General features: G+C 46.4%; 2 protein-coding genes across 2 annotated transcripts; both read right to left on the bottom strand.

Annotated features, from left to right (window-relative positions):
* Positions 1 to 2896: 2896 nt before the first annotated feature.
* LOC119366307 (probable adenylate kinase 6, chloroplastic) lies at positions 2897 to 6044 on the bottom strand. Its single transcript, XM_037632016.1, has 4 exons — positions 5639 to 6044; positions 4479 to 4619; positions 3981 to 4253; positions 2897 to 3387 (listed from the first exon to the last, which is right to left on the bottom strand). Exons 1-4 carry the CDS (start codon positions 5948 to 5950, stop codon positions 3241 to 3243), a joined length of 873 nt encoding a protein of 290 aa, XP_037487913.1. The 5' UTR covers positions 5951 to 6044; the 3' UTR covers positions 2897 to 3240.
* A 2434-nt stretch (positions 6045 to 8478) lies between these two features.
* On the bottom strand, positions 8479 to 11742 carry LOC119366306 (polyamine oxidase 4-like). The gene is made up of 8 exons (XM_037632015.1): positions 11238 to 11742; positions 10890 to 11005; positions 10705 to 10793; positions 10492 to 10605; positions 10214 to 10387; positions 9901 to 10101; positions 9189 to 9618; positions 8479 to 9104 (listed from the first exon to the last, which is right to left on the bottom strand). The coding sequence occupies exons 1-8, from the start codon at positions 11263 to 11265 to the stop codon at positions 8784 to 8786; spliced, it is 1473 nt and encodes a 490-aa protein (XP_037487912.1). The 5' UTR covers positions 11266 to 11742; the 3' UTR covers positions 8479 to 8783.
* Positions 11743 to 12396: the final 654 nt, after the last annotated feature.

The raw sequence follows: 12396 nt of genomic DNA, 5'->3' as shown, positions 1-12396 counted from the left end.
GGGGGGGATGTCGATCGGTTTACCTTCGGATTCTTCTCCGGTCTTACCGTCTGCGTCGCTACCGTTGTGACTGCGGGGGATGTTGAGTATCGTGATTTGATTGGAAACATAGAATAGACTAGGAAGTATTCTGGCTTGACTTATACTCCAGAATGATCATGTACTCTTATATATATGCCCATGAGGCTCAAGCAATATATTTCAATCAAATTCCATCAATCTCTCTCTATCCCTTCTAACATTTTTCATTAAATTTAATGGAAAACTGCTTATAATTATTCAACAGATACAGCCAGGATAATTTCTTCTTAGGGGTCTCTATAACGAAATGAAAAGTGGCGCTGGAATATTTTGCACTGACCTTGGATAGAGACGTTAGGACGTGGCGGCTCCACTGCTCGTTGTCTTCAATCTTGTAGCTGGTAATGACGACTTGTCCGCCGAGGTGCATCACCAGGACCGGCGCCCATAGCAGCTCCAAATCGCGGGTGCCACGCGCGTAGCTGCAGCGCGGCCCACCTTTTTGGCGGTTGAAGAGCGTGGCGAGGGCGAAGATAGCCAGAGCGTCGCTGCCGAGGTGCGCCAGCCGAAGGGAGACTTTGAGCCATGGCGGGATATGAAACTTACGAGCGTGTGCAGATAACACGAGGAAGTATTGGGCGCTGAGGCTGGCTAGGACGAGGGTGCGCAGTTGCCACTCGTTCCACCATTGCGACATCTTGAACTCTTGTCTGTCTCTGTGTGTGTGTTTGCAAGCAGCGAAGGTTGATGCACTCCAATTGATGGCTTCTCTCTTAGCTATATGCTCGTGATTAAGCACCGCGTCGTCCACCAGGTTTCCTGTGCCAACTGCGTATAGTTCATTTGTTTGACTTTGAGAACATGGGCGCCAGACAAGCCTCACATATTTAACGCCTGATCCAGATCTAATCTCGCAACTTGATCCATTTCAATTACAGTTGCATGTGTAGAGAAGCACACTTGGACCTGAACATATGACAGTATTTAGCAGGACTCAGACCTGCGACTCGCTCAGTCTCAAAAAAGTAGTGGCATGATTCAAACCAGGAAAGATGAGAGTGTGGTGATTGTCCGGTAGCTCGTATTCGGGACCGCATGCCAGAGCAGAGCTCCGTACCTGCTCCAGTGGCTTCTCATTCAGCTAATTTTATTCAAGTTTAACTAGGCATCGTTGGGTGTCAAAAACGCTCTTATATTATGAGACAAAGGGAGTAATTTATTTCCTTTACCAACTCTATATAGAGCTTCTTGTATCCATAGCGCTAGATGCGGCAAGCAAACCTTCAAATACTGAAACATCTATTCCCGCAACTTACTTCATTTCAGTTACTTTGGTGCAATCTTAGGTCGACACGGATCATCAAATACTCTAATGCACGATATAGTCAGCATATTTCCAAGTCCTTATACATAAGTGCATATATGCCTAACTACGTACCCACATCTAATCTCGTACTAATTAACTTGCTTCATTTCAAATTCATCTGATGTCGACTGTCGAGCTCGACATCAATAAACGAGTACCTAGGTCAACTTGCTGCCAAGCCTTTAAAGCCATCGTGTATTTTTTTATTTTTTTTTGCGGAAAAACTTCCAATCTATTCATCTTCAATCATGGCAGTACAACGAATACCAGAAATAAAAATTACATCCAAATTCATAGACCACCTAGCGACGACTACAAGCACCGAAGCGAGCCGAAGGCGCGCCGCCGTCATCCCCCCTCCATCGCTGGAGCCGGGCACAACTTGTTGTAGTAGACAGTCGGGAAGTCGTCGTGCTAAGGCCCCATAGGACCAGCACCCCAGAACAGCAACCGCCGCCGATGAAAAATAACGTAGATCGGAAGGATCTAAACCGAAGACACACGAACGTAGACGAACAACGACGAGATCCGAGCAAATCCACCAAAGATAGATCTGCCAGAGACACACATCCACACGCCCACCAACGATGCTAGACGCACCGCCGGAACGGGGGCTAGGCGGGGAGACCTTTATTCCATCTTTAGGAAGCCGCCACCGTCTCGCCTTCCTGAGTAGGACACAAACCCTAACAAGATTAAAAAAACGACTAAAAATGGAGCCCTCCCGCCGGCCCTTGCCAGGATCCACCGCGCCTCCATGGCCCTAGGGCCACCGGAGGCGAGGCGGACCTGCGCCGGCGCCGGCGAGAGGCACAAACCCTAACTTTCTTTTTTGGAGGAGGAGGAGGAGGTGGAGGAGGAGCCATCGTGTATTTAGCACGACTTCCAAGCCACAGGACTAGGTTGGTCTTTGAAATATAATGGCATAATTCAGAGCAGCAAAGTTAATTTCCATGATGTTTTTGTCCCGTAGCTCGTGCTATTATATTCGGCACCTCATGCGGGATAGTGTTTTGCTATTCATCTTTCTTCCCCTGATAGCATGAGTAAGCAAAATTCATCAAGTCGCATAGTGAACTTGATTCCAGATGAGCGCTTGCAGTGTGCTTCTTTGGACAAGCTTATGTCATGTGCATCAAGACCACAAACCCATGTCTCTAAAATGTTTGGTTTATTTTATCAGTACGGGCTATACATTCAAAGCTTGCAATAGCTCTGGCCACGATTCGGGCATTCCTTCCGGCAAAATTGAATTACGCGACAGCATGCAACACTAAGCAACAGAGAAAACTGTCAAACAAAAATATTCTGAATCCATAATACTGAGATTGCTACATGATCTCCATGACACAGCTTCAGGTTTGGCAGATGAAGAAGTGCAATCCTTGCTGACTTTAGAACAGAGAATACACATTACCCCTAATAAAAGGGACGGTCCACTGAAGTCTGGAGCCAACATAACCAAAACCCATTCTCACAAAAGGTAACTAAAAGTTCAACAAGTGGGTCTTAATCTCAGCCATACCACAAAAACCATCTGCCTGCATAATGTTTTCAAAACAATGTTTGCAGCATGCTTGTTTCAACAACCTTTATCAGCGGACTTCAACCGCCAACTGTCGGTTATTTATCATCTGACCTTCGAAACATAAGAGGCTATACCTTTAAGAATACAACTAGCACACCCCATCGAACTTGCGCAATCGATGATCAATCAGCTATACAAATCCTGAGTGCCAGATCAAATAATGGCCCTGAATGAACTGCTTTCTAGAGATGCCAGTAATGCTTATCGGGTAACTACGTTTGACATAGGCTACAAATACATAATACGCATTTCTGACACTCACAAATTATGCTGCTGCAGATCTATTGTTATCAGGATCTTCTTCTATATTCAAAGCTTGGAGCAGCTTCGGCCATGATTTGGGGATTCCTCCTGGTAAATTGAACTCCAAGAGTTTCCCCCGTGCTCTGTAGAAATCCTCCACTGGCTCACACTGCAAAGATGACAGCTTGATTAAAAAAGATAACACCCATAACAGGGTCATACACTGAGAACAGAGCTATGATCGAATATATAGAGAGGAAATATTCCTAGCCTACACCAGCGAGGGGGAATATTACCATAGGAGTTGCATCATATAATTTCAAGTTTGGAAGATGAAATGTGCTCATTGCTGAATTTGGAACAACAAATACACATAAATTCCAGAGCCAATTGGCTAAACAGTACTCCCTCTGTAAACTAATATAAGAGCGTTTAGATCACTACTTTAGAATTCTAAACACTCTTATATTAGTTTACGGAGGGAGTAGTAAATATTTATCATAAAAAACCTCAGCAAATAACAAAGTTCAATATGTCTCAACATGTCTCAGTATTTCACACATGCAAGTTTAAGGTCACGTTGAAATATAAACGACCTAGCATCCCTTTTCTATACTGCTAAATTCACTACTGATCTCGTACCTAAACAAACATAGCTTCATACGCCCTACTAGTGCAAGTTGATCGTCCTGACCCCATAAATTATATACAACAAAACAAATAAAACTCAAAAAATGCAATCTAAGGTTCGCTGCTACGTACCAAATCATGGTAAACACGCAATCGCTCCTTTACCACCTCTTCGGTATCATCTGCTCTTGTAATTAACTTCGATTCGCACTGTGGAGGAGGTAGTAGCGGAGGCATATACATTCGAGGCCCGCCATTCTTACCCTCAATGTCAATGGAGGCCACATTGAAGTTTCCTCCACACTGGCTGCACTTCCTTCTACCAATGCATTTTGCAAGCAGAGCCTCTTCTTGAAGTTTGAGATTGATCACCAAATCAATATCTGTGACTCCCTCCAGTATTTCCTAACAAACCACACAATATAATTTAGTTTCGGAACTGTCACAAAATACCAGCAGGTAAGTTTTTTTTTTAATCAACCAAAAAAGACTGGGTAAGTTTGAAGACTCAGTTAGAATCAAGTTCTATACAATTTCCATGATTCCACCCCCTGATGATAAAAGCCGAACTGAGAAGATGCAAGCATATATGTCTTGCATACTTACAATCAGGTCAAGTAACTAGCTCACCGCTTGACTTATAGTTCTTGGAAAACCATCAAGGATGAACCCTAATTCACCCTTCTCTCCTCCCTCCTCAAGGCGCTTTGACAGCAGATTTATGATGATCTCATCAGACACCAGTTTTCCATGATTCACAATCTCCGAAAGCTGGAAACAAAGCAGACATAAGACAACTAATAAAGTGGAAGTGGTAAAACAGAGTTGAACTAGTTGGTGTTATGCTGATTTGGCTTCCCTTGCTAGAATCAAGTTCCATATTGTTAACAAGAATCAAAATCAACATTGGTATTCTGAAACTGTACGCAACCTACGGGTTAGTCTTATTTATTTGGGCCTTGTCATCAATCATTCATTCATGCCTTAGCTACTGGAAGTGTAGCCACACAGAACTAAATGGTCATAAAAGGGTTCGAACAATCTATCCTGAGCTGCAGCCATCGACCGAGCAAGTTGCACATCCTTGCACTCAGGTTTCATAACCAGGTCTGATGGATTATCGTACAGACTTCAGAATCTTGTGAGGGTTTTCAGACTGAGTTAACCGTAGTAATATCTGGTTCTGAAACTTGTTCTATATAAGCTTCTTTCGAGGGGTTTCAGACTGAATTAACCGTAGTACTATCTGTTTCAACAACTTGTTCTATAAGCTAACTAATTCGGCTTGGTTGCAACGAACCGACCGCACGGAAAACGGTTAGTCAGTATATATCGTCAGTCTGCTGCCGGTGTGCCTGACTGCTGAAGTGTTGAGCATGTGCTTAACAGCATGGTGCAGCCGTGGTGGTTCCTAGTTGTGAATTGGATGTTCTTCCTCGGGGAAATTTGCACCCCAAACAAATGCTGGTGTCCTCTAACTGGATGTGATTCATCATGTGTCTATGGACTGCATCGCCTAGAAATAATGGTGGCAAGCTGGGTTGCGGTGATGACACAAGAATTGCGCAGCCATGTGGCCGGATTGGTCTACTCTCGCACAAATTAAACCCGTCTTTCTGCAGTAACGGCATCATGATTGCTGCTAATTTGGTAGCTGATGCAGGGGAACACTTGCAGGTGATCTTATCCCTAACCTCGCAGGGGATCCATGTCCATGGATACATCGATTCTTCACCGAATCACGGCGCGCGGTTGAGCGCGAGGAACTAGAATAGAACACATATATGTACCTGCTTGGAGAGGGGGCCTTGGGAGGCGAGCTCGTCGCGGACGAGGTCGCCGGTGGCGATGTGGGGCACGCCGAGGAGCCGCGAGAGGCGGCCGGCGTAGGTGCCCTTGCCGACCCCGGGGCATCCCAGGAACACCCACTGCACCCGCGCCCCGTCCTCCACGGGGCCCGGGCCGCCGCGCCCGCGCCCGGCCCAGCGCCCCGCCGCGGGCGGCGCCCCCTTCGCCGCCCCCATCGCCTCCACGGACGCCAGGCCCCTCCTCGACGCCCCGGCCGCGCAGGCCCTGATCGCGCGGGACATCGCCGACGACATCTCGCCGGCACGCGGCGCAAACGAACGAGCCGGAGATATTTTCCGCCGGTCGCCCTTTTTCCTCGCCCTGCTGCTGCTTCGCGTTGGAGTCCGAGACGACGACGGGGTCGCCGGGTGGTGGCCAGCTCGGTCGGGGGGCGCCTAACACGTGGCGGGCCCGGCCCGCGCCGAGCGGCGGTGGGCTCACGTGCGCGAAAGAGGAAAGAAATTTCAGCGGAAGGTTCCGCGCGCGCTCGCGCGACACGTAGGGCGGCTTGCGGCGCCGGACGCATACGTCGCCGTCGGCGTCGATACGCCGGAGCGAGCGGCGACGTCACCGCGCACGTGAGCTTCACGACGCATGTTGGGGTCGCGACGCTGCTGCCGTGCACTTCTCTTCCACCCGTCCGTCCGTCGCAAGCTGCCGTCACGATCGGCGCATACGACGCGGCCAACAACCAACCGACCGACCTCCAAGGAAACCACGCAACCAAAGATCCATGCAATCGTGTGCAAAGAGGAAAAGAAAGAAAGAAAGAAAGAAATCAGGCAAATATTTCTCGAAGATTAGTCAATGACAAAGAAGATGGTAGATGGACACAATGAATCTCACGGCCGCTTTGGTTCAAATGAATTTTACAAGAATTTCGACAGACTCCGTTGTACCAGCTCTTTTTGGTATGACTTGTTTGGCTTTTAGGTTTCAAACTACTATCTCCGCTCTTAAATATAGGTTTTTCTAGATATTTCAATAGAGACTACGCACAGATGTATATTGACACATATTTTTAAAGTGTAGATTCGCTCGTTCTGCTTTGTATGTAGCCCCATTTTGGAATGTCTAGAAAGACTTATATTTAGAAACGGAGGGAGTATATGATTTACTTTTTTCTTTTCTTTCCATATGGCTGTGAAAAAAATCTTATGGCTAAATTGCATGTGGTTGTAAAAATAAAAATCCATTGTATTTAAGATCATGAAACAGGCTTTCAACCTGCTTCATAGATAAAGCAACCCGGCCACGACGTCCATGCATAAGTGTCTGACATTTCTGACAACCATTTTTCCATTACTCATAGTAGTTGTGCTCTCGGTTCCTATATGATTCCAAATGTCATTTCGTATTAGTTCAAGTGCTTTATTTTTAATAATTTCTGTGTTCTTTGAATCCTACGAACCAAGGAGATTAAACTTATGATTTTATTCTAAGCAACTCGAGAGAACGGTATATATATAAACAATATCAATCTTGCGTTCTGCGGCCTTGGACCGGCAATTGCAAATTGCAGCACATCAAGTTGAACTTCAAACAATTAATTATATAGGCCGGTATGCTTATTGGACAAGGGACATATTTTATTGTATGAACTACTTGTTGTTCTATTTCACTCTTTACTTTGGCGTATGAATCACTTGGAATGTGAAACACTATATGTTGTATGGACATATTAATAGTAATCGACTATACTAAAATAACAGATGGCATGTATTAAGAATAAAAATATTGTGTTGCGTACGTCATCATACATAATTTCATTTCGTGATATCTCCAAGTGTCTCTAGTGGTTCGCGAGTGATGGCAACGAGATTGAAGAACTCCAAAAGATTACTGGACATCCTTCCTAGCTCCTTGAGATGGAGGAAAGTGTTTCTCCTTTGACATCCTTTGACCTATCAGATTTTGGTATTGTCTCCACGAGGGGATATATTCATCTAGGAGTAGGAAATTGGTCAAATTTTCTAAAGTTTAACTTCTAAAAAAATCTATATGCGCTACATAATGAAACAGACGGAGTACTCCAACATATATATGGTTAACTTCCAGATCTTGACCTTAGGCTAAATTTGCACAGAACATTAATGGAAGTAGCTAGAACTCATCTAGATGAGATATAATTTGGTCTCATTCATTTTGAAAATAAGAACAGATACAACCCACGTCAGCATACACGCATCTAATAGCATCACATCCAATGGCTATAAAAGGTGAATGAGATCAAATTATTTTTCATCTAGATGAGTTCTAGCAAAACTGAACATTAATATTATCATAAGTTCTAAGACGACCAAAGAAGGAATGCCAAATCCAAAAAAACTCGTGAAGGAATTAACTTTAAGAATGATGGTTGGCTTGCGGATAATAATAACTTGATCCAAAAAATTCCATGTACTCCCTCCGTTCGGAATTACTTGTCTCAAAAATGGATGTATCTAGAACTAAAATACATCTAGATACATTCATTTCTACGATAAGTAATTCCAAACGGAGGGAGTACCTGTTGAATAGGCGGTTTCATAGCAAATATCTTTAGTATTTGGAGATCTCGGATAACCATCGCCCTCCGAGACTAGAATGCCTACACTATTTCTTGCCTGCACAAAATACATATCATGTTGTTCTACAACACTTGCTGTGTAAAAACAGAGGATGGTGTATTCTGAAAACCAAGCACATTCACAAGGCCAAGCTACAAAAGCAGATGGGGAAGGAGATCTGCAAGGAGACAGAGGCACAAATGCAGAGCAGCACAGGCTTCATGTCCACAATGAAAAAAAACATACAAGATTCAGTACCCAAATTGTCACTTGTCTAAAATTTATTGATTGATTGGACATAACAAATTGTTAACGCTATAAATCCAGTGCCCAGAGTGCACAGCAGCACAGGCATCGATCAAATGTTTCTTGATCCAAAGCAACGAGAGAAAATAGAACATGTAAAAAAAAAATCTGAATTTCAAATCTTGCGTTCTGCCGACTCGGACTGATCGACTGCACACTGATCGGCTTCTGTCAATCATCAGATCAATCGGGCATGGCAGAACGCGGCTGTAACGAAGAATCATCGTCATCCCTAGGTGCGGCAAATCTGGAGAGGGGCGACGACGTCCGCCATCTCCTCGCACGCCGCGGCGCCGACCTGGATGAGGTCAGGCACGCCCTTGCTCATCAGCAGCCTCCTCCGGCATTCCTCTGCGGCGTCCATGCCTGACGAGTACGCGCCGTGCACAGCCCCCGAGTGCTCCGCGCTGGCCGCCTCTCCGGCGAAGTACAGCACGCTCTCCACCGGCGCCGAGAACCTCTCGCACACGTCCGACGGCTTGCCCACCAGGTCGCACGAGTAGGACCCCAAAGAGTTCGGGTCCGAGCCCCACCGCGACACCAGGTACTGAGTCTGCAAAATCCAACATTTGATCATCAGGTCACAATCGCCATCATCGGAATTCAGAAGTTATACATAGTGGTGGCAAGAACATACGGGTTCAGTGGCGTCGGGTATCATCTTCCTCAGGTGACACATGACGAGTTCCACCGCCTCCTTGTCTGAGAGCTTCTCCACATCCTGGGCGAACCGACCGGCGGCCATGAAGACCAGCACCGGGTGGCCGGTGGCCTTGTGGAGGTTCAGGAAGTAGCCGCACGTCTTGGGCGTCGGGCCGACCATGCCCAGCACCTGCACATTCGGCCAGAAGGCCTTGTCGAAGTGCATGGCGACCTTGTTTTCTATGCCGACGCCAAGGTCGGCGATGGCCGAGCTCTTCCAGGATGGCAGCTCTGGCTCGAACTTGATTATGTTCGCCTTCAGCACACCGAGCGGCACAGTGATTATGCAGGCGTCGGCCGAGTATTGCGTGCCGTCCTCGATGGTGACCGTCACTCCCTTGTGCTGGCGTGTAATTTTCTTCACTCTGAATAAATATATAGCAGTAGCAAAGGTAAGTAAATGTATCTACCAACTGCAATTAGCAGGTGTACTTAGAAGAAAATGATGATTTGACTCTGAGGCAGAACACATGGCAGTTTCAAGACGACTTGATTTCACTCAGGTAACATGTGTAACTAATAAAATTTCAAATGTACTTGGGCACCAACATGACAGGATAGTTCAATAAAAACATGTGTGATAGACATACTGAGATTATTCAGTGTGCGGCAATATCTATGTCGGGGAAGAAGATAATAATACACACCTCTGATTCAGACGGATGTCAAGACCTTGAGCGAGAGCCTGAATTACTGGAAAGTATCCATCAACCATCAGGCCATGGCCACCAGTGAGAACATGTTCCTGATCCCAGTTCTTCAGAGATATTTCATCTGCATCTGCAGCAAACCATGCCTCCAGCCGGCAGACGCACCATTGCAGGATCCGATCATCTAGCCCTTCTAGCCTATAAATTCGCAACAATATCAGTCGAGCTCTTGTGCAGCAACCATCCAATTTATAAACTGTATCTTGGATAAATTATCACATGTCAGCATGATACAAGATTTTATACGTACTTGAGATCAGGGTGCCTCTCAAGAACCATTGAAATTGCCTGTTCAAGGGGCATGTCGTGTTCCTGCTCGTCGCGGAGTTTCACCGTCTCCTTGAGAATTTTCTCAAATATCACGCCAACTTTAGCAGCCGTCTCCATTGGGACTGCAAGGCCGTTCTTATCAAAGAGCGAACAGCCGCAAAGGAACCAATTAACACAATGAGATGTAAGAACATGAAAAAATAATACAAGTATATTGATTATACGACAGAAAAATGCATGTTCAAGTGCTGAAATCACCTTTCCAAATCATGGTCATACAGAACAGAGTTGTCGGCACTAGTGTGGTATAATCTCAGCCCAAGATGGCCGATCAGTGGTGCCAAAGAATTCTCATTACTGACACCGTGCAACCTGATAAAAATTCAGCAACACCAGGGCGAAGTCAGTAAAGATTATACAGATAAAATCCACCAAGGATTGTTCCAACCAATCAATTTAGGTGAGACTGACCATGAGGCTCCCATGTCAATGGGGCATCCAAAGGAGTAATCCGTGTGAACACGGCCACCGATTCGATCTCTCGACTCGAGAACAGTCACCTGCTCAGGCAGCACAGGCGTCAGTTAACACCAACACTCTACAGATTCATCAAATTGGAGGAGGCAGAGATGAATAGATCGGGAATTTATCGGTACCTCGAAAGAGGAATTGGAGAGGACACGAGCCGCGGCGATCCCTGAGATTCCGCCGCCGATCACGATCACAGATGGAGGCGAAGCGCACCGCCTCTCGATGGTTGGAAGCAGAAGGCCTGCAACACATTAATGCACAGGAATCAGTAATTAATGGCCGGAATTGTTCCTAATCAGAGCGGGAATCAAATCGGGGATGAAATATGTTATGAGCTTGGCAACAAAATTGAAATTTTGTGCTCAATTATGATCGCAATTGAGCGATTAGATCCAAAAATCCTGTTCCGGCCCCCTTCCCGTGCAAGATCTAGCGGGAAACGACGAAATTACAGGACAGAATAACAGCCGTACCTCCGGTTTTGAAGCTGTTGGGATCCATGGCCGCCGTCGCGACCGTCAACCGGCGAGAAGAAGAAGAAGATTCAGACGGAGCAGCAGCAGAAGAAGGCCCCTCCGTCCGCGCGAACGCAGCCGCGAGCACGAGCGGCGTACGTTTGTTTACAAGAGAAGATCGCTGGTGCTACTACTAATAATACTGGAATTACTACTAGTACGATTGGTATTCAGACTACATATGGGAATCGAGATGAAGAACATGAAGACGAGGAGGCCGTCCTGGAGGCGGCTGGCGTCGGCGGCGGAGCGGCGGAACGTGAGGCAGCTCATCACTGGCTCCAAACCGGCAACACCGAGTGGGATCCCCTGCGTCCTTCCTTCCTTCCTTCCTTCCTTCCTCCCTCACCGGCGGCGGCGGCGAGAAGCAAAGATGCTTTCTTTCTTTCCGGCGGGCGGTGGGTGTAGAAGGCGGGATTGATCCGAGGATCTCCGTGTTGCGTGGCTTGGGAGGAAGGTGGGGCGTGGCGTTATATAGAGCGGAGGAGGGGGAGGGGAGGGGAGGGGAGGTCGGCCGGGACACGGACGGACGGACGGACGGGGGCGGCTCGGAGAAGGAAACCGGCTGCGTGCAGGGGTCAAGATATTTTCCATCGCAAAGTGGGCCAGTGGGCCACTGGATTTTTGCTTGTCCCGTGCTCCTTCTTTGTACGCTTTCTCAGGGAAAAAAAAGTCAATTGTACGGGATTTCAATAGAAAAATCAGGACATCATGTACATACATCCATCCCTAGAAAGACACACACATATTCTATCCTCGTGAGTCTGTGAGAGCATCTACAACCGAACTTGTCAAATCCGGCACCCTATACGCTCGGGTGCTTCCGCCATCAGGCAGCGTCCACACTCGCACATCTCATATACAACACTCTATATCCATGCAAAATCATGCAACACACTACATAGATCACCAAATGACCAAAAAATAACAGGAAACGGACTTATAAACCGAAAGCAAACGGGCATAATCACATAAAACATCACTAAAAGATCACCAAATGGGCATAATTTAATTTTTAATTTTTTGGAAAAGGAGGCTCGCCCCCGGTCTCTGCATCGGAAAGATGCATGCAGCCATCTTATTAAAAAGTCTTAAAGTAGCACAAAGTCTTAAAAGT

The sequence above is a fragment of the Triticum dicoccoides genome, chromosome 2B, assembly GCF_002162155.2.
Source record: "Triticum dicoccoides isolate Atlit2015 ecotype Zavitan chromosome 2B, WEW_v2.0, whole genome shotgun sequence".
In the NCBI taxonomy this organism is placed as follows: Eukaryota; Viridiplantae; Streptophyta; class Magnoliopsida; order Poales; family Poaceae; genus Triticum; species Triticum dicoccoides.
This window is presented reverse-complemented; position numbering and strand designations above follow the sequence as displayed.